This window comes from Oncorhynchus gorbuscha, unplaced genomic scaffold (assembly GCF_021184085.1).
Source record: "Oncorhynchus gorbuscha isolate QuinsamMale2020 ecotype Even-year unplaced genomic scaffold, OgorEven_v1.0 Un_scaffold_3302, whole genome shotgun sequence".
In the NCBI taxonomy this organism is placed as follows: Eukaryota; Metazoa; Chordata; class Actinopteri; order Salmoniformes; family Salmonidae; genus Oncorhynchus; species Oncorhynchus gorbuscha.
The window spans coordinates 21,712-47,983 of NW_025747578.1; the positions used below are offsets into that span (position 1 = coordinate 21,712).

General features: G+C 43.0%; 1 protein-coding gene across 1 annotated transcript; it reads right to left on the minus strand.

The window, feature by feature from the left end:
* On the minus strand, nucleotides 1-24,497 carry LOC124027496 (zinc finger protein 431-like). Its single transcript, XM_046339908.1, has 7 exons — nucleotides 24,444-24,497; nucleotides 24,092-24,269; nucleotides 18,910-19,541; nucleotides 11,979-12,219; nucleotides 11,408-11,505; nucleotides 11,089-11,272; nucleotides 1-1,631 (listed from the first exon to the last, which is right to left on the minus strand). The coding sequence occupies exons 1-7, from the start codon at nucleotides 24,444-24,446 to the stop codon at nucleotides 895-897; spliced, it is 2,073 nt and encodes a 690-aa protein (XP_046195864.1). The 5' UTR covers nucleotides 24,447-24,497; the 3' UTR covers nucleotides 1-894.
* Nucleotides 24,498-26,272: the final 1,775 nt, after the last annotated feature.

The following is a 26,272-nucleotide window of genomic DNA, read 5'->3' on the forward strand; positions in this document are numbered from 1 at the left end:
TAGGCCATCTTACTTTTATTTCAAATGAACACCAAAAAAACAACAAAATGAACGTAAAGTTCTGCTACACAGTAACTATACAAAATCACGATCCCACAACCTAAGGTGGGAAAAAAGGCTGCCTAAGTATGATCCCCAATCAGAGACAACGATAGACAGCTGCCTCTGATTGGGAACAGGCTGAACAAAAGAAACAGGAAAACTAGATTGCCCACCTAAATCACACCCTAACCAAATAGAGAAACAGAAAAGCTCTCTAAGGTCAGGGCGTGACACCTAATCGCTGTAATATGCGGAAATGTCACAACCACTACCGGAGGTTGTATGGATTCAGTGAGTAAATCAACCACTATCACCTACTCCGGTGAGTTTCTGTACAATCATGTACATTTGATGCAGCATTATGATGACTCATTGTCACAATGGAAGAGATTAACTGAGCTGATCTTGGATCAAGAGAGCCATTTAAACACATGGAATCTGATCTACTCTATATTCAAACTGACAGACTCCATATTCACTTTTATTTTCTAATAAAAACATTAAAATATATTTTAGAGTATACTTTGTACCATTTAATTTCATATGGTAAAGACAGGTAAACACATTGTCAGTCAACAATATAAGACAACGGGAGCACTGTGTATGTTCTCTGATGAATTTTAAGTCAATGTGATGTGAAATATCAGTTTACACAGTAGGAGAAGTTATTTTTCTCTGTGTGGATCCTCACGTATAAGTGACATTTGTTGGCTTCTCCCCTGGGTGTATTTAGATCATGATATTTCATGTTTCCTATCAAGCTAAAACTCATTCCACACAGGGCACAAATGAAAGGCACCTCCCCTGTGTGTATTCTCTCAATTCTTTTCAGGTTTCCTAAATGGTTAAAACTCATTCCACACAGGGCGCAAAGGAAAGGCTTTGGTGTGTGTCCACATGTCTTTTCAGGCTTCCTAACCTGGTAAACCTAGATCCACACTGGGAGCAGTGGTAAGGCTTATCCCCTGTGTGTATTTGCTCATGAGCTTTCATGTTTCCTAACATGCTAAAACTCTTTCCACACTGGGCGCAATGATATGGCTTCTCCCCAGTGTGTATTCGCAGGTGAGATTGCAGGTTTCCTAACATGCGAAAACTCTTTCCACAATGGGTGCAATGGTATGGCTTCTCCCCTGTGTGTAATCGTGCATGAGATTGCAGGTTTCCTAACGAGCCAAAACTATTTCCACACTGGGCGCAACAGTATGGCTTCTCCCCTGTGTGTATTCGCTCATGAGTTATTAGGCCTCCTAACCTGTTAAAACTCTTTCCACAATGGGAGCAGTGGTAAGGCTTCTCCCCTGTGTGTATTCGGCCATGAACTTTCAGGCTTCCTTGCTGTCTAAAACCCTTTCCACAATGGGAGCAGTGGTAAGGCTTCTCCCCTGTATGTATTCGGCCATGGGCTTTCAGGCTTCCTTGCTGTCTAAAACCCTTTCCACACTGGGAGCAGTGGTAAGGCTTTTCCCCTGTGAGACTCTTCTGTCTTTTCAGGCTTCCTAACTTGCCAAAACTCTTTCCAATCTGGGGGCAGAGGTGTCGTCTTGCTGGTTTGGACGTCTCTGGTTCCTCCAAGTTTGGTTTTCCTCCTGCCAAAGACAGTGTTTATTTAAAGAGAGAACAGAATGAAATCTCTACATGATAAAACTGCCTTGCTATGAGGTGTAATCCAAATCAGATCCCTCAATAACCTGAGGTCAGCTTTCAAACATTTCATCATTTAAAACAATCTTGGTTTTAAAACAAATGTTGTAGAGGTTCCTGGTAATATGTTTACTTACTTATTCATATTCTTATTTTCTGTTTTAGAAGTCAGAACACAAACTAAACAGTTCTATGACACTCAAGACACAAACATCTCTGGATTCCAATCAGCAGGTGGTTGTAATTATAGAACCTTCGTAGCTGTATGATACAGAATGTGACCTACACACTTCCTTAAACCTAAAATAAGTAATTTTGTCAAAAACAATATATATATTTGTTTCATTGGAGACACAAAGCACCTCTATAACATCTCCCCGCTTTCTCAAGCGTTTGACACATGATGTTGAAATGGCACATTTTTTGATTTCGACTAATCATTTTGACTAATCACTAATGTAATGGTATTTTGGGTAAAATAAAAAATAAAAATATTTGGAAGATTTTTTAAAAAGGATTATTATATTTATATTTTTTACCCCCTTTTTTGCCCCAATTTTCGCCAATTGGTAGTTAGTCTCATCGCTACAACTCCCGTACGGACTCGGGAGAGGCGAACGTCATGCGTCCTCTGAAACACAACCGCAATGCATCTTGACACGATGCACAATTAACCCAGAAGCCAGCCGCACTTATGTGTCGGAGGAAATACCTTACACCTGGCGACCGTGTCCGCGGGCATTAGCCCGGCCCGCCACAGGAGAGCACGATGGGACACGGACATCCTGACCGGCCAAACCCTCCCCCAACCCGGACGACGCCGGGCCAATTGGTTCTCCCAGTTGTGGCCGGCTGCGACACAGCTGGGTATCAAACCAGAATCTGTATTAATGCAGCGAGCACAATGCAGTGCCTTAGACGCTGCGCCACTCAAACGGAGGCTACTTTGAAGATTCACTTAACCCTTTTTTGGTTACTATATGATTTAATATGTGATATTTTATAGCTTTGATGTCTTCACTACTATTCTACAATGTAGAAATTAGTACAAATAAAGAAAAACCCTTGAATGAGTAGTTGTGTCCTAACTGTTGACTGATGGTTGATTCAGTGGGAAAGTCAACCTGAACATGTTAACGGAGGTGAGAACAGCTATCAAATAAAATACAATGTTATGTGTCACATACACATGGTTAGCAGATGTTAATGCGAGTGTAGCTTGTGCTTCTAGTTCCGACAATGCAGTAATAACTAACCAACAAGTAATCTAACTAACAATTCCAAAACTACTGATGTTAATGCGAGTGTAGCGAAATGCTTGTCCATGTCCATGTGGTAGTAGTCAGTCTGTCCATGTGGTAGTAGTCAGTCTGTTCATGTGGTAGTAGTGGTAGTAGTCAGTCTGTCCATGTGGTAGTAGTCAGTCTGTCCATGTGGTAGTAGTCAGTCTGTCCATGTGATAGTAGTCAGTCTGTCCAAATCAAAATCAAATCAAATGTTATTTGTCACATACACATGGTTAGCAGATGTTAATGCGAGTGTAGCGAAATGCTTGTGCTTCTAGTTCCGACAATGCAGTAATAACTAACCAACAAGTAATCTAGCTAACAATTCCAAAACTACTGTCTTATACACAGTGTAAGGGGATAAAGAATATGTACATAAAGATATATGAATGAGTGACGGTACAGGGCAGCATACAGTAGATGGTATCGAGTGCAGTATATACATTTTTATTTTTATTTATTTATTTCACGTTTATTTAACCAGGTAGGCAAGTTGAGAACACCTTTATTTAACAAGGTAGGCAAGTTGAGAACACCTTTATTTAACCAGGTAGGCAAGTTGAGAACAAGTTCTCATTTACAATTGCGACCTGGCCAAGATAAAGCAAAGCAGTTCGACAGATACAACGACACAGAGTTACACATGGAGTAAAACAAACATACAGTCAATAATACAGTATAAACAAGTCTATATACAATGTGAGATGAGTATGTAAACAAAGTGGCATAGTTAAAGTGGCTAGTGATACATGTATTACATAAAGATGCAGTAGATGATATAGAGTACAGTATATACGTATGCATATGAGATGAATAATGTAGGGTAAGTAAACATTATGAGGTAGTATTGTTTAAAGTGACTAGTGATATATTTTACATCATATCCCATCAATTCCCATTATTAAAGTGGCTGGAGTTGAGTCAGTGTGTTGGCAGCAGCCACTCAATGTTAGTGGTGGCTGTTTAACAGTCTTGATAGAAGCTGTTTTTCAGTCTCTCGGTCCCAGCTTTGATGCACCTGTACTGACCTCGCCTTCTGGATGATAGGGGGGTGAACAGGCAGTGGTTCAGGTGTTTGTTGCCCTTGATGATCGTTTTGGCCTTCCTGTGACATTGGGTGGTGTAGGTGTCCTGGAGGGCAGGTAGTTTGCCCCCAGTGATGCGTTGTGCAGACCTCACTACCTTCTGGAGAGTCTTACGGTTGTGGGCGGAGCAGTTGCCGTACCAGGCGGTGATACAGCCCGACAGGATATTCTCGATTGTGCATCTGTAAAGTTTGTGAGTGAGCCAAATTTCTTCAGCCTCCTGAGGTCGAAGAAGCGCTGCTGCGCCTTCTTCACGATGCTGTCTGTGTGAGTGGACCAATTCGGTTTGTCTGTGATGTGTATGCCGAGGAACTTAAAACTTGTTACCCTCTCCACTACTGTTCCGTCGATGTGGATAGGGGGGTGCTCCCTCTGCCATTTCCTGAAGTCCACGATCATCTCCTTTGTTTTGTTGACGTTGAGTGAGGTCATTTTCCTGACACCACACTCCGAGGGCCCTCACCTCCTCGCTGTAGGCAAATTCGTTGTTGTTGGTAATCAAGCTTACCACTGTAGTGTCGTCTGCAAATGTGATGATTGAGTTGGAGGTGTGCATGGCCACGCAGTCATAAGTGAACAAGGAGTACAGGAGAGGGCTGGAGAACGCACTCTTGTGGGGCCCCAGTGTTGAGGATCAATGGAGTTGTTGGTTCCTACCCTCACCACTTGGGGCGTCCCGTCAGAAAGTCCAGGACCCAGTTGCACAGGGCGGGGTCGAGACGCAAGATCTCAGGCTTAATGACGAGTTTGGAGGGAACTATGGTGTTAAATGCGGAGCTGTAGTCGATGAACAGCATTCTCACATAGGTATTCCTCTTGTCCAGATGGTTAGGGCAGTATGGTGGCGATTGCGTCGTCTGTGGATCTATTGGGGCTTTAAGCAAATTGGAGTGGGTCTAGAGTGGAGGTGATACGATCCTTGACTAGGCTCTCAAAGCACTTCATGATGACGGAAGTGAGTGCTACGGGGCGGTAGTCGTTTAGCTCAGTTACCTTAGACTTCTTGGGAACAGGAGCAATGGTGGTCCTCTTGAAGCATGTAGGAACAGCAGACTGGAATATGGATTGATTGAATATGTCCGTAAACACACCAGCTGGTCTGCGCATGCTCTGAGGACGCGGCTAGGGATGCCGTCTGGGCCGGCGGCCTTGCGAGGGTTAACACGTTTAAATGTTTTACTCACGTTGCCTGCAGTGAAGGAGAGCCCGCAGGTTTTGGTAGCGGGCCGTGTCGGTGGCACTGTATTGTCCTCAAAGCGAGCAAAGAAGTTGTTTAGTTTGTCTGGGATCAAGACATTGGGGTCCGTAACGGGGCTGGTTTTCTTTTTGTAGTCCGTGATTGACTGTAGACCTTGGCCACATATGTCATGTGTCTGAGCCGTTGAATTGCGACTCTAATTTGTCTCTAAACTGATGCTTAGCTTGTTTGATTGTGTTGCAGAGGGAATAGCTACACTGTTTCCGGTCACCTTGCCCTCATTAAAAGCAGTGGTTCGCGCTATCAGTTGTGCGTGAATGCTGCCATCAATCCACGGTTTCTGGTTGGGGAAGGTTTTAATAATCGCCGTGGGTAAAACATCACCGATGCACTTGCTAATAAACTCGCTTGCCGAATCAGCATATACATCAATGTTATTGTTTGACGCTATCCGGAACATATCCCAGTCCACGTGATGGAAGAATCTTGAAGCGTGGAATCAGATTGGTTGGACCAGCGTTGAACAGACATTAGCACGGGCGTATCCCGTTTTAGTTTCCGTCTATAGGCTGGGAGCAACAAAATGGAGTCGTGGTCAGATTTGCCGAAAGGAGGATGGGGCTTTTCATGCGTCGTGGAAGTTAGAGTAACAATGATCCAGAATTTTGCCAGCCCAGGTCACAAATTCGATGTGCTGATAAAAATTAAGGGAGCATTGTTTTCAGATTAGCCTTGTTAAAATCCTCAGCTAAAGTAAATGCAGCCTCAGGATATGTGGATTCCAGTTTACATAGAGTCCAATGAAGTTCGTTCAGGGCCGTCGAGGTGTCTGCTTGGGGGGGAATATATGCGGCTGTGATTATAATCGAAGATAATTCTCATGGTAGATAATGCGGTCGACTTTTGATTGTGAGGAATTCTAAATCAGGTGAACAAAAGGACTTGAATTCCTGTTTGTCGTTATGATCACACCACGTCTCGTTAATCATAAGGCATACACACCTCCGCCCTTCTTCCTACCAGAGAGATGTTTGTTACTGTCGGCGCGATGCATGAAGAAACCAGGTGGCTGTACCGACTCTGATAACCCGAATGAGCCATGTTTCCGTGAAACAGAGAATGTTAAAACGTCAGATGAAGACATCCAGGGACACTCGAGGAAGCTAAACTGTTAGCAGCACACTGACGTCATTTACACATGAACACATAAAGGGAGTCATTTCCAAATTAAACAATGTTCATTAAGGTCTATATAGTATTTATATATTAAACCATGTTCTTTAAGGTCTATATAGTATATATATTAAACCATGTTCTTTAAGGTCTATATAGTATATATATATTAAACCATGTTCTTTAAGGTCTATATAGTATATATATATTAAACCATGTTCTTTAAGGTCTATATAGTATATATATATTAAACCATGTTCTTTAAGGTCTATATAGTATATATATATATTAAACCATGTTCTTTAAGGTCTATATAGTATATATATATTAAACCATGTTCATTAAGGTCTGTATAGTATATATATATAAAACCATGTTCATTAAGGTCTGTATAGTATATATATATTAAACCATGTTCTTTAAGGTCTATATAGTATATATATTAAACCATGTTATTTAAGGTCTATATAGTATATATACATTAAACCATGTTCATTAAGGTCTATATAGTATATATATTAAACCATGTCCTTTAAGGTCTGTATAGTATATATATATTAAACCATGTTCTTTAAGGTCTGTATAGTATATATATATTAAACCATGTTCATTAAGGTCTATATAGTATATATATATTAAACCATGTTCTTTAAGGTCTATATAGTATATATATATATATTAAACCATGTTCATTAAGGTCTGTATAGTATATATATATATATATTAAACCATGTTCATTAAGGTCTGTATAGTATATATATATATTAAACCATGTTCATTAAGGTCTATATAGTATATATATATATATTAAACCATGTTCATTAAGGTCTGTATAGTATATATATATATTAAACCATGTTCTTTAAGGTCTATATAGTATATATATTAAACCATGTTCTTTAAGGTCTATATAGTATATATATTAAACCATGTTCTTTAAGGTCTATATAGTATATATATTAAACCATGTTCATTAAGGTCTATATAGTATATATATATATATTAAACCATGTTCATTAAGGTCTATATAGTATATATATTAAACCATGTTCTTTAAGGTCTATATAGTATATATATTAAACCATGTTCATTAAGGTCTGTATGTTGGAGTTCAGGCTTCATTTGACCTGTTAAAATAGGAAATTTAATACATTTGATCCATTACAGAGACGAAGAACAAGTCTCACAAAAATTGCTTTTCATTTAATCATATTTCATAGCTTTTAGAAAAGGTTTAGAGAGCTTTTTTAAAATACATATTTGCCATCTTTAACAAGTTCTGTAGATCGGACGTTAATGAAGCAATACAGACCACATTGGAAAGTCTGGAGTTTAGTCCTAGCATCTTGTAAAGATATGGGGAGGGGGGGGGGGTTGACTGGGACAGGCAATGTAACATCTATCATGTTTTTAGGAACAGTTTATGCAAAACATGCATCTCGAGAGCTAACTTTCATCAAGGTTTAATATGGTCAATTGGTTTCTCTCAGTCTATCTTCATGTCAACAACTAACAGAACCCTGCTGGTTGTCCTGGTAACAGATACCAGTCTGTCTTCATGTCAACTAACAGAACCCTGCTGGTTGTCCTGGTAACAGATACCAGTCTGTCTTCATGTCAACTAACAGAACCCTGCTGGTTGTCCTGGTAACAGATACTTCATGTCAACTAACAGAACCCTGCTGGTTGTCCTGGTAACAGATACCAGTCTGTCTTCATGTCAACTAACAGAACCCTGCTGGTTGTCCTGGTAACAGATACCAGTCTGTCTTCATGTCAACTAACAGAACCCTGCTGGTTGTCCTGGTAACAGATACCAGTCTGTCTTCATGTCAACTAACAGAACCCTGCTAGTTGTCCTGGTAACAGATACCAGTCTGTCTTCATGTCAACTAACAGAACCCTGCTGGTTGTCCTGGTAACAGATACCAGTGGGAAGATCTATTTTTAACGTATTTATTCATTTCACCTTTATTTAACCAGGTAGGCCAGTTGAGAACACCTTTATTTAACCAGGTAGGCTAGTTGAGAACACCTTTATTTAACCAGGTAGGCTAGTTGAGAACACCTTTATTTAACCAGGTAGGCTAGTTGAGAACACCTTTATTTAACCAGGTAGGCTAGTTGAGAACACCTTTATTTAACCAGGTAGGCTAGTTGAGAACACCTTTATTTAACCAGGTAGCTAGTTGAGAACACCTTTATTTAACCAGGTAGGCTAGTTGAGAACACCTTTATTTAACCAGGTAGGCTAGTTGAGAACACCTTTATTTAACCAGGTAGGCTAGTTGAGAACACCTTTATTTAACCAGGTAGGCTAGTTGAGAACACCTTTATTTAACCAGGTAGGCTAGTTGAGAACACCTTTATTTAACCAGGTAGGCTAGTTGAGAACACCTTTATTTAACCAGGTAGGCTAGTTGAGAACACCTTTATTTAACCAGGTAGGCTAGTTGAGAACACCTTTATTTAACCAGGTAGGCTAGTTGAGAACACCTTTATTTAACCAGGTAGGCTAGTTGAGAACACTTATTTAACCAGGTAGGCTAGTTGAGAACACCTTTATTTAACCAGGTAGGCTAGTTGAGAACACCTTTATTTAACCAGGTAGGCTAGTTGAGAACACCTTTATTTAACCAGGTAGGCTAGTTGAGAACACCTTTATTTAACCAGGTAGGCTAGTTGAGAACACCTTTATTTAACCAGGTAGGCTAGTTGAGAACAAGTTCTCATTTACAATTGCGACCTGGCCAAGATAAAGCAAAGCAGTGCGACAGATACAACGACAGAGTTACACATGGAGTAAAACAAACATACAGTCAATAATACAGTATAAACAAGTCTATATACAATGTGAGCAAATGAGGTGAGAAGGGAGGTGAAGGCAAAAAAAAGGCCATGGTGGCGAAATAAATACAAAATAGCAAGTAAAAACACTAGAATGGTTGATGTGCAGTGGAAGAATGTGCCAAAGTAGAAATAATAGGGTGTAAAGGAGCAAAATAAATAAATATACAATAGCGGGAGAGGCCATGGTGGTAGTTTTGCAATGGAAGAATGTGCAAATTAGACATAAAAATAATGGGGTGCAAAGGAGCAAAATAAATAAATGAATTAAATACTTTTTGGAAAGAGGTAGTTGTTTGGGCTAATTTATAGATGAGCTATGTACAGGTGCAGTAATCTGTGAGCTGCTCTGACAGCTGGTGCTTAAAGCTAGTGAGGGAGATAAGTGTTTCCAGTTTCAGAGATTTATGTAGTTCGTTCCAGTCATTGGCAGCAGAGAACTGGAAGGAGAGGCGGCCAAAGGAAGAATTAATTTTGGGGGTGACCATAGAGATATACCTGCTGGATCGTGTGCTACAGGTGGGTGCTGCTATGGTGACAAGCGAGCTGAGATAAGGGGGGACTTTACCTAGCAGGTTCTTATAGATGACCTGGAGCCAGTGGGTTTGGTGACTAGTATGAAGCGAGGGCCAGCCAACGAGAGCGTACAGGTCACAATGGTGGGTAGTATATGGGGCTTTGGTGACAAAACGGATTGCACTGTGATAGACTGCATCGAATTTATTGAGTAGGGTATTGGAGGCTATTTTGTAAATGACATCGCCGAAGTCGAGGATTGGTAGGATGGTCAGTTTTACAAGGGTATGTTTGGCAGCATGAGTGAAGGATGATTTGTTGCGAATTAGGAAGCCAATTCTAGATTTGTTGCGAATTAGGAAGCCAATTCTAGATTTACCTTTGGATTGGCAATGTTTGATATGAGTCTAGAAGGAGAGTTTACAGCCTAACCAGACACCTAGGTATTTATAGTTGTCCACATATTCTAAATCAGAACCATCCAGAGTAGTGATGTTGGACGGGCGGGCAGGTGCATGCAGCGATCGGTTGAAGAGCATGCATTTTGTTTTACTTGTATTTAAGAGCAATTGGAGGCCACGGAAGGAGAGTTGTATGGCATCGAAGCTCGTCTGGAGGGTTGTTAACACAGTGTCCAAAGAAGGACCAGAAGTATACAGAATGGTGTCGTCTGCGTAGAGGTGGATCAGAGACTCACCAGCAGCAAGAGCGACATCATTGATGTATACAGAGAAGAGAGTCGTACCAAGAATTGAACCCTGTGGCACCCCATAGAGACTGCCAGAGGCCCGAACAAAAGGCCCTCCGATTTGACACACTGAACTCTATCACAGAAGTAGTTGGTGAACCAGACGAGGCAATCATTTGAGAAACCAAGGCTGTCGAGTCTGCAGATGAGGATGTGGTGATTGACAAGAGTCGAAAGCCTTGGCCAGATCAATGAATACGGCTGCCCAGTACTGTTTCTTATCGATGGCATTTAAGATCTCATTTAGGACCTTGAGCGTGGCTGAGGTGCACCCATGACCAGCTCTGAAACCAGATTGCATATAAGAGAAGGTATGGTGAGATTCGAAATGGTCGGTAATCGGTTTGTTGACTTGGCTTTCGAAGACCCTAGAAAGGCAGGGTAGGATAGATATAGGTCTGTAGCATTTTGGGTCAAGAGTGTCCCCCCCTTTGAAGAGGGGGATGACCATAGCTGCTTTCCAATCTTTGGGAATCTCAGACGACACGGAAGACAGGTTGAACAGGCTAGTAATCATTTTATTTGTTGAAACTAAACTACAGCACTTACTTTGATGAGGCAAATCTGATCCTTTCTTCTCTTCTCCTCCTCTCACAGTTCCTCTCAGCCCCGTTGTTTTCCTGCAGTCCACCAGCAGCACAGACAACCTCTTCATACCCAGCTGTAAGGTGCTACCGGGAGAGGCACGACACGGGGACTCCGGGAGGGAGGAGGGGGGCAGGCTAGCGTTGTCCTGGTAACCATAAAGAGGGTACACAGACACATATCATTATGGATGCTGATGTCACTGTTGACATAAAGTGCTTTACAGAAACACAGCCCAGACCCAGATAGACCAAGCTGTATGCTAGACCAGACCAAGCTGTACCATCTGGTGTTCTGATCTGGAGAGACTCTTCTCTTCCTCGTCAGCATCAGGATATTGTTGAGGCTCCCCAGAGGATCCACCATAGTCATGTCTCTCTCCTGTGTGAATGAGAACATCAAACAGATGGTAAACGTATGATCTTCTATTGCAATCACAGAGACTTACAAGAGGCATGAATATGTCTAAAAAGGGCCTAAAATGGCCACTTTCATCATGATTTTATAAAATATTGTTTATGGGTTCATTTTCTGTTTGATATTTTAAGTAAAAATGATGCACCAGTATTGAATTTTAAAATCCTGTTATTAGATAAAGTGCACTTTAATATAGACCGCGTGGAGAATCCAATACATCTAATTACAATTTCCCAGAATATATGCTTTTGGAGAATTCAATAAATCTAATTGAAAAGACCCCAATATATGAACCAATGGCAGATCGCCCCTTAAACAATTCCTACAGTACTGAACAACATATTCAAGTGTAGAACTTCAGTAGAATAACACTTTAAAACCACACATTAGTTCAACAACTGCCTAGTTTGTGGCCCTGTTTTTAAGACAGTACTCACTGGTGGTAATCAGTTCTTCAGTCTCCTCCTCCTCCCTTTTCACTCCCAAGACGTCTTCCTCTTTAATTGAGATAGCCTCCTCTTCCTCTTCTTTCACTACATTCTCATCTTCCTCCTTTATGATTCTGAAAGCTTCTACCTCCTCCTCCTCCTCCTCCTCCACTCTGACAACCTCTTTCCCATCTTCCTCTTTCACTGTAATATCATCCTCTTCTTTCACTGTGATAGCCTCCTCTTCCTCCTTTTTCATTCTGAAATCTTATTTCTCTAATTTCACCAGAGCTTCTTTCTCCGTCCTGCTTAGTGAGTTTATGCTCCGGGAGATTAGCCAAATGCTGTATCAATGTTGCTAATTTCACAAGCAAATTACGTTGAAATTAGCTAGTAGATAGGTAATCAGATGTATGTTCAAAACACGAAGAGTAATATACAACAAATTGGTCTAAAACGCTTCAATGATTCTGTTTTGTTTGCTAGCAAACCACCGCGTTAGTTAAATCAGTAGCCTTTTGTCGCTGTTGAAGAAGCCTCCTGTTCCGTCCACTCGATTAGACGTCACGCAAGAAGCATCACCTGAAAAACTCACTTCGCCATCTGCTGACTGGAGTGGGTAACGCAGATTGGAAAAGTATTAATTAATGTTTATTCTGGCAAGGAATACCATAAGTAGTCATAAAAAAAAAAAAACATATGTTGTTTTCTCTTACTTCTTACAGCCAATACTTTAACGCAAATTGGAATCTCCATAGGTAATATATAATATAATAATATATGCCATTTAGCAGACGCTTTTATCCAAAGCGACTTACAGTCATGTGTGCATACATTCTACGTATGGGTGGTCCCGTGGATCGAACCCACTACCCTGGCGTTACAAGCGCCATGCTCTACCAACTGAGCTACAGAAGGACCAGATAGGACTCTACCTGTGTAGAGCACATGCTCCTTTGCCCTTACAGTCTCTGAAGTGCCCTTTTGGGTGGTGGTATAATTTGTACTATTTTTTTCTCATCAGTTATTCTGAACCCACTGCCTGCAAGTCGTTGTTAAATTCACCTCAGTGATATGTATTTTCCTTCAACATTCTGAAGAGGAAACAGCCAGGAAATGCCCCTGTCTGAGTGCATTTGTCTACCACTATGTGTAGCTGTTAGCGATGATGCTAATGATCCACTATGTGTAGCTGTTAGCGATGATGCTAATGATCCACTATGTGTAGCTATTAGCGATGATGCTAATGATCCACTATGAGTAGCTATTATCGATGATGCTAATGATCCACTATGTGTAGCTGTTAGCGATGATGCTAATGATCCACTATGAGTAGCTATTATCGATGATGCTAATGATCCACTATGTGTAGCTATTAGCGATGATGCTAATGATCCACTATGTGTAGCTATTAGCGATGATGCTAATGATCCACTATGAGTAGCTATTAGCGATGATGCTAATGATCCACTATGTGTAGCTGTTAGCGATGATGCTAATGATCCACTATGTGTAGCTATTAACGATGATGCTAATGATCCACTATGTGTAACTGTTAGCGATGATGCTAATGATCCACTATGTGTAGCTATTAGCAATGATGCTAATGATCCACTATGTGTAGCTATTAGCGATGATGCTAATGATCCACTATGTGTAGCTATTAGCGATGATGCTAATGATCCCCTATGTGTAGCTGTTAGCGATGATGCAAATGACAACCATCTTCTGGTTGATGGAAAAGATTCCCCAAAACCTGGCAGAATGATTGCATTAATCCAGTTGTGTTTACTTCCGGGTTGGAGCGAGCGGTCACATCGGCACTTCGCTCCGCAGGTAGTATAACTTTTTCATTACATTTCATTACATTTCATTATAGTACAACGGTTTGATTTGTCTAATCTTAGCAATTTCTTCTTAGCTAGCTACATAGCCGTCTTTGTATCAAAGATAATTGCGTAATTATCGTATTTCGTCATCCTAACGCAGTCTTCACTGCTCTGCCCAGCAGCTAGCCAGCTAGCCAGCTAGCTAACGTCCACCGATTAGCAGCACTGTAGAAACTATTACACTCAACTGAACGACTTGATTAGTGTAGTGTTAGCTAGCTACATAGCTGTCTTTGCTGTCTTCGTATCCAAGATAATTGTGTAGTTTAGAGTGTGTAGTCTTAGAGTGATTATCTTAATTTACCGAGGTTAGCTAGCCAGCTATTAGTCGTCCTTAACGTAGGAGACTCTGCTAGCTAGCCAACAGCTAGCCAACGTCTTCCGAATAGAACTCAACAACCAGGTCGCATTCACAGGTTGTATCACATTTTCATTTCAGTTCATTACAGTACAACGGTTTGATTTGTTTGATCGTAGCCGTCTTTGTATCAAAGATAATTGTGTAGTCTAGAGCGATTTTCTAGGTTAGCTAGCCAGCTATTGTCGTTCTTTTAACGCAACGTAACGTAATCAACACTGCTAGCTAGCCAGCTAGCCCCCGAATAGCAGCACTGTAGAAACTATTACACTCAACGGAACGACTTGATTAGTGTAGTGTCAACAACGCAGCCACTGCCAGCTAGCCTACAAAGTCAACAACGCAGCCACTGCCAGCTAGCCTACTTCAGCAGTACTGTATCATTTTAAACATTTTAGTCAATAAGATTCTTGCTACGTAAGCTTAACTTTCTGAACATTCGAGACGTGTAGTCCACTTGTCATTCCAATCTCCTTTGCATTAGCGTAGCCTCTTCTGTAGCCTGCCAACTATGTGTCTGTCTATCCCTGTTCTCTCCTCTCTGCACAGACCATACAAACGCTCCACACCGCGTGGCCGCGGCCACCCTAATCTGGTGGTCCCAGCGCGCACGACCCACGTGGAGTTCTAGGTCTCCGGTAGCCTCTGGAACTGCCGATCTGCGGCCAACAAGGCAGAGTTCATCTCAGCCTATGCCTCCCTCCAGTCCCTCGACTTCTTGGCACTGACGGAAACATGGATCACCACAGACAACACTGCTACTCCTACTGCTCTCTCTTCGTCCGCCCACGTGTTCTCGCACACCCCGAGAGCTTCTGGTCAGCGGGGTGGTGGCACCGGGATCCTCATCTCTCCCAAGTGGTCATTCTCTCTTTCTCCCCTAACCCATCTGTCTATCGCCTCCTTTGAATTCCATGCTGTCACAGTTACCAGCCCTTTCAAGCTTAACATCCTTATCATTTATCGCCCTCCAGGTTCCCTCGGAGAGTTCATCAATGAGCTTGATGCCTTGATAAGCTCCTTTCCTGAGGACGGCTCACCTCTCACAGTTCTGGGCGACTTTAACCTCCCCACGTCTACCTTGACTCATTCCTCTCTGCCTCCTTCTTTCCACTCCTCTCCTCTTTTGACCTCACCCTCTCACCTTCCCCCCCTACTCACAAGGCAGGCAATACGCTCGACCTCATCTTTACTAGATGCTGTTCTTCCACTAACCTCATTGCAACTCCCCTCCAAGTCTCCGACCACTACCTTGTATCCTTTTCCCTCTCGCTCTCATCCAACACCTCCCACACTGCCCCTACTGGATGGTATCGCGCCGTCCCAACCTTCGCTCTCTCTCCCCCGCTACTCTCTCCTCTTCCATCCTATCATCTCTTCCCTCTGCTCAAACCTTCTCCAACCTATCTCCTGATTCTGCCTCCTCAACCCTCCTCTCCTCCCTTTCTGCATCCTTTGACTCTCTATGTCCCCTATCCTCCAGGCCGGCTCGGTCCTCCCCTCCCGCTCCGTGGCTCGACGACTCATTGCGAGCTCACAGAACAGGGCTCCGGGCAGCCGAGCGGAAATGGAGGAAAACTCACCTCCCTGCGGACCTGGCATTCTTTCACTCCCTCCTCTCTACATTTTCCTCCTCTGTCTCTGCTGCTAAAGCCACTTTCTACCACTCTAAATTCCAAGCATCTGCCTCTAACCCTAGGAAGCTCTTTGCCACCTTCTCCTCCCTCCTGAATCCCCCCCCCCTCCCTCTCTGCAGATGACTTCGTCAACCATTTTGAAAAGAAGGTCGACATCCGATCCTCGTTTGCTAAGTCAAACGACACCGCTGGTTCTGCTCACACTGCCATACCCTGTGCTCTGACCTCTTTCTCCCCTCTCTCTCCAGATGAAATCTTGCGTCCAACAACCTGCCCGCTTGACCCTATCCCCTCCTCTCTTCTCCAGACCATTTCCGGAGACCTTCTCCCTTACCTCACCTCGCTCATCAACTCATCCCTGACTGCTGGCTACGTCCCTTCCGTCTTCAAGAGAGCGAGAGTTGCACCCCTTCTGAAAAAACCTACACTCGATCCCTCCAATGTCAACAATTACAGACCAGTATCCCTTCTTTCTTTTCTCTCCAAAACTCTTGAACGTGCCGTCCTTGGCCAGCTCTCCCGCTATCTCTCTCTGAATGACCTTCTTGATCCAAATCAGTCAGGTTTCAAGACTAGTCATTCAACTGAGACTGCTCTTCTCTGTATCACGGAGGCGCTCCGCACTGCTAAAGCTAACTCTCTCTCCTCTGCTCTCATCCTTCTAGACCTATCGGCTGCCTTCGATACTGTGAACCATCAGATCCTCCTCTCCACCCTCTCCGAGTTGGGCATCTCCGGCGCGGCCCACGCTTGGATTGCGTCCTACCTGACAGGTCGCTCCTACCAGGTGGCGTGGCGAGAATCTGTCTCCTCACCACGCGCTCTCACCACTGGTGTCCCCCAGGGCTCTGTTCTAGGCCCTCTCCTATTCTCGCTATACACCAAGTCACTTGGCTCTGTCATAACCTCACATGGACAACTCCATTGTGTCCAGGTCCTCCCATGTCTGGCAGCGTGTGGATGACGGATCACCACCTCAAGAACCTTGGGGGAAGGACTGCCCATGATCCTGGACAACACCCTCCCAGAGCGCTCGTCCTGGACAACACCCTGTCTCTCAACTAACATCAAGGCGGTGGCCCGTTCCTGTAGGTTCATGCTCAACAACATCTGCAGAGTACGACCCTGCCTCACACAGGAAGCGGCGCAGGTCCTAATCCAGGCACTTGTCATCTCCCGTCTGGATTACTGCAACTCGCTGTTGGCTGGGCTCCCTGCCTGTGCCATTAAACCCCTACAACTCATCCAGAACGCCGCAGCCCGTCTGGTGTTCAACCTTCCCAAGTTCTCTCACGTCACCCCGCTCCTCCGCTCTCTCCACTGGCTTCCAGTTGAAGCTCGCATCCGCTACAAGGCCATGGTGCTTGCCTACGGAGCTGTGAGGGGAACGGCACCTCAGTACCTCCAGGCTCTGATCAGGCCCTACACCCAAACAAGGGCACTGCGTTCATCCACCTCTGGCCTGCTCGCCTCCCTACCACTGAGGAAGTACAGTTCCCGCTCAGCCCAGTCAAAACTGTTCGCTGCTCTGGCCCCCCAATGGTGGAACAAACTCCCTCACGACGCCAGGACAGCGGAGTCAATCACCACCTTCCGGAGACCCATTCCATACATCTGGTGTTTGTCATGTAGACTGAAGGAGGATGGACTTCACTATAAAACGCGGTGGCTCAAACCAGATCGTTGACTTCTCAGTGATCACCTCCAGCTCCATTACTGCCGTAATTAAATAATAAAGTTGACTTGTTTTGAAGAAATGTTGATTACAATAATTCCACCACAATGGTCAAGAGGTTGTGAACCTAGAGGGGCCCTTGAACACGTGTTTACGTACACATGTTGTGTTTAGGTACAGTAATACACATGTTGTGTTTAGGTGCACATGTTGTGTTTAGGTGCAGTAATATACATGTTGTGTTTAGGTGCATGTTGTGTTTAGGTGCAGTAATATACATGTTGTGTTTAGGTGCAGTAATAATATACATGTTGTGTTTAGGTACATGTTGTGTTTAGGTATACATGTTGTGTTTAGGTGCAGTAATACACATGTTGTGTTTAGGTGCACATGTTGTGTTTAGGTGCAGTAATACTACATGTTGTGTTTAGGTACAGTAATATACATGTTGTGTTTAGGTACAGTAATATACATGTTGTGTTTAGGTGCAGTAATATACATGTTGTGTTTAGGTACAGTAATATACATGTTGTGTTTAGGTACAGTAATACACATGTTGTGTTTAGGTGCAGTAATATACATGTTGTGTTTAGGTACAGTAATACACATGTTGTGTTTAGGTGCAGTAATACACATGTTGTGTTTAGGTACACATGTTGTGTTTAGGTACACATGTTGTGTTTAGGTACAGTAATACACATGTTGTGTTTAGGTACAGTAATATACATGTTGTGTTTAGGTACACATGTTGTGTTTAGGTGCAGTAACATACAGATATAATGGTCAAGAGGTTGTGAACCAAGAGGGGCCCTTGAACACATGTTGTGTTTAGGTACATATGTTTTCTGTTTATGAACGAATAAATGATTGACAGGATATAGAACATGCAACAATTTAATGAATGAAACAGATCATTTGACCCAGGATTCCACAGGCCACAATCAACTCTAGGCAAATGGTGGTCCCATCAGATACTGACTGGTTTTCTGATCGTGCCCCTACCATTTCTTCAAGGTATCTGTGACCAACGGATGCATATCTGTATTCCCAGTCATGTGAAAAATATAGATTCGGCCTTTAATGAATTTATTTAGATTGACTGATTTCCTTAATATGAACTTGAACTCAGTAAAAATGTTTGAAATTGTTACATTTTGTGGTCATATTTTTATTCAGTATTTACATACACACACATATTATATATATACACAAAAACATATATGGGGGATTAGAAATGAAATAGACAATTACATTGATGGAAGCTACAATCTAAGTTCAATATTAAAGCTGATCTACCCCCTAGGATAGAGGACTTTTTTCTCTAAAAATGTTCAGCCTACATCTATCCTATCCTATCCTATCCTATATCTATTGTTCAGACTGTGTGTAATCTTTCATGTCTTTTCAGGTTACATAAGTGGGTAAAACTCCTTCCACACTGGGAGCAGTGGTAAGGCTTCTCGCCTGTGTGTATTCTTTGATGTATTTTCAGTTTACATAAGTGGGCAAAACTCTTTCCACACTGGGAGCAGGGGTAAGGCTTCTCCCCTGTGTGTAATATCTCATGTGTTTTCAGGTTACATGAGTGGGTAAAACGCTTTCCACACTGGGAGCAGGGGTAAGGCTTCTCCCCTGTGTGTAATCTCTCATGCGATTTCAGGTTACATAAGTGGGCAAAATTCTTTCCACACTGGGAACAGTGGTAAGGCTTCTCCCCCGTGTGTATTCTCTGGTGTGTTTTCAGTTTACATAAGTGAGCAGAACTCTTTCCACACTGGGAGCATTGGAAAGGCTTCTCCCCTGTGTGTATGCTCTCATGTTTTTTCAGGTTGCTTTTCTGGGTAAAACTCTTTCCACACTGGGAGCATTGGTAAGGCTTCTCCCCCGTGTGTATTCTCTCATGTTTTTTCAGGTGCTCTTTCTGGTTAAAACTCTTTCCACACTGGGAGCAGAGGTGTTGTCTTGCTGGTTTGGACTTCACTGGCTCTGGTTCCTCTGAGTCTGGTCTTTCTCCTGCCAAAGACAGAGTGTTCACTTAAATAGAGACATGAACAAAACCTCCACATGACAAAACGGCCTTGCTACGAGGGTAAAATCCTAATCAGATCCCTCAATTATCTGAGGCCAATTTGAACAATCTTGGTGTGATTTAGCTTCCTGGTAATTACTAATAATATTTTATAAAAGTCAGATCACAAAAAACGAAACAGTTCCAGGACACTGAAGACATGTTTTACAAGTCAGAACACAAACAGTTCTATGAAACAGACGTCGCTGGATTCCAATTGTACAGGTGGTTCTAAATATATAACTTTCATAGCTGTATGATACAGAATGTGACCTACACACTTCCTTAAACATAAAATAACTAAAGAAGTAATTTTGTGGGGGGTTTTGTTTTTGTTTTTACATTGGAGGCAAAAGCACATCAGTAACATCTCCCCGTTGATGAAAGGGTTCGACACGCTATTTAATTGTTTATATCTTGACTATCACTGACGTCATGACATTTTGGCTAAAGTAAAAAAAATAAGGTGAAATATTTTGGGTAGATGTTCCTAAAAACTGATAGTAACTATATATAGTAAGTTTATATACAGCCATATTATAAAGTCTGAAAGGGCTCGTTCATTCACTATGACATCGTCATATGTTTCTAAAACTGATAGAAACACTGAACAAAAAATATAAACGCAACATGTAAAGTGTTGGAACCATGGCAACATGTAAAGTGTTGGTCCCATGGCAACATGTAAAGTGTTGGTCCCATGGCAACATGTAAAGTGTTGGTCCCATGGCAACATGTAAAGTGTTGGTCCCATGGCAACATGTAAAGTGTTGGTCCCATGGTAACATGTAAAGTGTTGGTCCCATGGCAACATGTAAAGTGTTGGTCCCATGGCTTCATGTAAAGTGTTGGTCCCATGGCAACATGTAAAGTGTTGGTCCCATGGCAACATGTAAAGTGTTGGTCCCATGGCAACATGTAAAGTGTTGGTCCCATGGCAACATGTAAAGTGTTGGAACCCATGGCAACATGTAAAGTGTTGGTCCCATGGCAACATGTAAAGTGTTGATCCCATGGCAACATGTAAAGTGTTGGTCCCATGGCAACATGTAAAGTGTTGGTCCCATGGCAACATGTAAAGTGTTGGTCCCATGGCAACATGTAAAGTGTTGGTCCCATGGCAACATGTAAAGTGTTGGTCCCATGGCAACATGTAAAGTGTTGGTCCCATGGCAACCCATGGCATGTAAAGTGTTGGTCCCATGGCAACATGTAAAGTGTTGGTCCCATGGCAACATGTAAAGTGTTGGTCCCATGGCAACATGTAAAGTGTTGGTCCCATGGCAACATGTAAAGTGTTGGTCCCATGGCAACATGTAAAGTGTTGGTCCCATGGCAACATGTAAAGTGTTGGTCCCATGGCAACATGTAAAGTGTTGGTCCCATGGCAACATGTAAAGTGTTGGAACCCATGGCAACATGTAAAGTGTTGGTCCCATGGCTTCATGTAAAGTGTTGGTCCCATGACAACATGTAAAGTGTTGGTCCCATGGCAACATGTAAAGTGTTGGTCCCATGGCAACATGTATGGGAGATGAATAATGTAGGGTAAGTAAACATTATATGAGGTAGTATTGTTTAAAGTGACTAGTGATATATTTTACATAATTTCCCATCAATTCCCATTATTAAAGTGGCTGGAGTTGAGTCAGTGTGTTGGCAGCAGCCACTCAATGTTAGTGGTGGCTGTTTAACAGTCTGATGGCCTTGAGATAGAAGCTGTTTAACAGTCTGATGGCCTTGAGATAGAAGCTGTTTTTCAGTCTCTCGGTCCCAGCTTTGATGCACCTGTACTGACCTCGCCTTCTGGATGATAGCGGGGTGAACAGGCAGTGGCTCACGTCTGTAACCATAAATAGCTTTGAAAGACTGGTCATGGGATCACAACACCATTATGCCAGAAACCCTAGACCCACTCCAATTTGCATACCGCCCCAACAGATCCATCTCTATTGCACTCCACACACTCTTTTTCCCACCTGGACAAAAGGAACACCTATGTGAGAATGCTATTTATGGACTACAGCTCAGTGTTCAACACCATTGTGCCCTCAAAGCTCATCACTAAGCTAAGGACCCTGGGACTAAACACCTCCCTCTGCAACTGGATCCTGGACTTCCTGACGGGCCGCCCCCAGGTGGTAAGGGTAGGTAACAACATCTGCCACGCTGATCATCAAAACGGGGGCCCCTAAAGGGTAAGTGCTCAGTCCCCTCCTGTACTCCCTGTTCACTCATGACTGCATGGCCAGCAACGACTCCAACACCATCATTAAGTTAGCCGATGACAACAGTGGTAGGCCTGATCACCGACAACGACGAGACTGCCTATAGGGAGGAGGTCAGAAACCTGGCCGTGTGAGCCAGGACAACAACCTATCCCTCATCATGATCAAGACAAAGGAGATGATTGTAGACTACAGGAAAAGGAGGACCTTTCACACCCCCATTCTCATCGACGGGGCTGTAGTGGAGTAGGTTGAGAGCTTCAATTTCCTTGGTGTCCACAATTACCAACAACCTATTGTGGTCCAGACACTAAGACAGTCGTGAAAAGGGCACGACAAAGCCTATTCCCCCTCAGAAGACTGAAAAGATTTGGCATGGGTCCTCACATCCTCAGAAGATTCAACCGCTGCACCATCGAGAGCATCCTGACGGGTTGCATCACTGACTGGTACTTCTCGGCCTCCAACCGCAAGGCACTAGAGGCTAGTGCGTACGGCCCCAGTACATCACTGGGGCCAAGCTTCCTGGCACCCAGGACCTCTATACCATGCGGTGTCAGAGAAAGGCCCTAAAAATGGTCAAAGACTCAAACCACCCGAGTCATAGACTGTTCTCTCTGCTACTGCAGGACAAGTGGAACCGGAGTGGAGCCGGAGCTCCAAGTCGAGGACCAAAAGGCTTTCATTTTTTAGGTTGCGTGAACAACAACAGTAATCGTGTGATAAATAAAAATCCTCAGCAAACTACCCATATAATGACAGAGCGAAATGTTAGCAAAAATAATTATTCCCACTTGATCCAGATCTAGATTTGTAATCGACTGTTTTTTGGTTGTGTAAACAACAACTGTAATTGTGTGATGGTGGGCAGCGTTCATTTATGGTCGATTCCGTGGAAAGTCAACCTGAACATGTGTAACGGAGGTGAGAACGTGCCGTAAACTCACTCCACAGCTTGAAACGTCACAGATGGAGCTGTCCAACTGGTACCTTTTAAACTCACTCCACAGCTTGAAACGTCACAGATGGAGCTGTCCAACTGGTACCTTTTAAACTCACTCCACAGCTTGAAACGTCACAGATGGAGCTGTCCAACTGGTACCTTTTAAACTCACTCCACAGCTTGGAAACGTCACAGATGGAGCTGTCCAACTGGTACCTTTTAAACTCACTCCACAGCTTGAAACGTCACAGATGGAGCTGTCCAACTGGTACCTTTTAAACTCACTCCACAGCTTGAAACGTCACAGATGGAGCTGTCCAACTGGTACCTTTTAAACTCACTCCACAGCTTGAAACGTCACAGATGGAGCTGTCCAACTGGTACCTTTTAAACTCACTCCACAGCTTGAAACGTCACAGATGGAGCTGTCCAACTGGTACCTTCTGCTTCAATCGGTTCATTGTCACGTGTGTTGAGAAGCAGATAATCACCAGTTTAAGGGGACAGGGACACTCGAGGAAGAGACGGAGGCCAAGTCTCACAAAAAATGCTTTTCATTCAATCATATTTCATGGCTTTTAGAAAACGTTTAAAATATATATTTGCCAGTTTAACAAGTTCTGTAGATCAGATGTTAATGATGCAATACAGACCACATTGAAGTGTCTGGAGTTTAGTTCTAGAGTCTTGTAAAGATATGGGGGGGGGATGACTGGGACAGGCAATGTGACATCCATCATGTTTTGAGAAAATGTTTTTGTAAAACATGAACCTTTTCAAACTTTCTCTCTAAATCAAACTTTCATTCAGGTTTTATATGGTCTATTGGTTTCTCTCTTTTCATTGGCAGAATCCTTTTTCAGTGTTATGATATTCATAACATCCATATCCACCAGTCTATCTTCCTGTCAACTAACAAAACTCTGCTGGTTGTCCTGGTAACAGATACCAGTCTTCTTCATGTCAACTAACATAACTCTACTAGTTGTCCTGGTAACAGATACCAGTCTTCCTCATGTCAACTATTTTTATTGTTATTTTATATTTAACCTTTATTTAACCAGGCAAGTCAGTTAAGAACAAAATCTTATTTACAACGACGGCCTAGGAACAGTGGGTTAACTGCCTTGTTCAGGGGCAGAACGGCAGATTTTTACCTTGTCAGCTCTGGGATTCGAGCAACCTTTCGGTTAGTGGCCCTAACCTAAAGGTGGCTCTAACCACCAGGCTACCTGCCGCCCCAAAACTAACAGAACTTTGCTGGTTGTCCTGGTAACAGATACCAGATATAGTTAATTTGTTCAAACTAAACTACAGCACTTACTTTGATGTGTCAAATCTGATCCTTTCTTCTCTTCTCCACCTCTCACAGTTCCACTCAGCCCTGTTGTTTTCCTGCAGTCCACCAGCAGCACAGACAACCTCTTCATACCCAGCAGTAAGGTGCTACCGGGAGAGGCACGACACGGGGACTCTGGGAGGGAGGAAGGGCTAGCGTTGTCCTGGTAACCATAAAGAGGGGACACAGACACACATCATTATGGATGCTGATGTCATTGTTGTCATAAAGTGCTTTACAGAAACCCAGCCCCAGATAGAGCAAACTGTATGCTAGACCAGACCAAGCTGTATGCTAGACCAGACCAAGCTGTATGCTAGACCAGACCAAGCTGTACCATCTGGTGTTCTGATCTGGAGAGACTCTTCTCTGCCTCGTCAGCATCAGGATGTTGTTGAGGCTCCCCAGAGGATCCACCATAGTCATGTCTGTCTCCTGTGTTAATGAGAACATCAAACAGATATTGAACATTCTTTTAAAATCATAGGGTCTTAGACGAGGCATTAATATATCTCAACTGGGAAAGGTTTGTTGCACGAAACAGGTGTATTTTGCATCCCTTCAATATTTTATGAAGAAATTATGCTCCAATATTGAATTTTAAAAGCCTGTTGCATTAGATGAGGTGCAGTTTAATGTAGACCACATGGATAATTCAATACATAATCTAAAAGTCCCCAAAATACATGTACCAATGGCAGATTGACCCTTTAACAATTCCTACAGTACTGAACAACATATTCAAGTGTAGAACTTCAGTAGAATGCCCCTTAAAAACCCCACATTCAATAACTGCATAGTTTGTGTCCCTGTTAAAGACAGTACTCACTGGTGTTAATCTGATATTCTGTCTCCTCCTCTTTCACTCCCAAAACGTCTTCCTCCTTCACCTTTATTGAGATAGCATCATCTTCCTCTCTAAACGGTTCTTTCTCTTCCTTCACTATAACAGCCTCCTCTTCCTCCATTTTCATTCTGAAAGGTTCTTTCTCTCCTTTCACTGTAATATCCTCCTCTTCGTCTTTCACGACAATGTTCAGCGCCAGAGCATCTTTCTCTCCTTTCACTGTAATATCCTCCTCCTCTTCGTCTTTCACGACAATGTTCAGCGCCAGAGCATCTTTCTCTCCTTTCACTGTAATATCCTCCTCTTCTTCTTTCACGACAATGTTCAGAGCCAGAGCTTCTTTCTCCAAACAGCAGACATCTTCTTTAGCAGGGGATGAGTACTTTAGTGAGCTCATGGTCAGTGATGTTAGTTAGCATTAGCGACTAGCCTAGTGCTAGGCTCAGTATCAATATTTAACACGTTTGCAAATTGAACAAGGAATTTAGGTTAAAGTTAACCAGTTGATACGTCGCCAGAAATGTGTTTTCAACACTGAGATTAGCTAATGTACATTAATAATGTCTAAAAACTCAATCTTTCAGTTTTGTGTTGGCTAGCAAGCTACCGAGGTGGTTGTTGCAGCCGTGTTGTTGTTCCTGAAGAAGCGTCCCGTCCATTATACGTCACACAAGAAGCATCAACTGAAAAACGCTCATCGCCATCTGCTGGTTGGAGTGGGTAACGCAGTTTGGAAACAGTTACTACACTTTTTGGATTGGAAAAAACGTCATAATAATTCAACAATAAACTGATATATTTTCTCTTACAAATAATAATTTCCTGTACACAGACATTTACATTTACATTTTTACATTTAAGTCATTTAGCAGACGCTCTTATCCAGATTACAAATTGAAAACATGTGGGACAGTCATGAACAATAGAGCATCTAAAACTTACTGGGGTGAGAGGGATTACTTAATAGGTATTCCTTAAAGAGGTGGGGTTTCAGGTGTCTCCGGAATGGTGATTGACTTTCCTGGCGTCGTGTTAGGGAGTTTGTTCCACCATTGGGGGCCAGGGCAGCGAACAGTTTTGACTGGGCTGAGCGGGAGCTGTACTTCCTCAGTGGTAGGGAGGCGAGCAGGCCAGAGGTGGATGAACGCAGTGCCCTTGTTTGGGTGTAGGGCCTGATCAGAGCCTGGAGGTACTGAGGTGCCGTTCCCCTCACAGCTCCGTAGGCAAGCACCATGGTCTTGTAGCGGATGCGAGCTTCAACTGGAAGCCAGTGGAGAGAACGGAGGAGCGGGGTGACCTGAGAGAACTTGGGAAGGTTG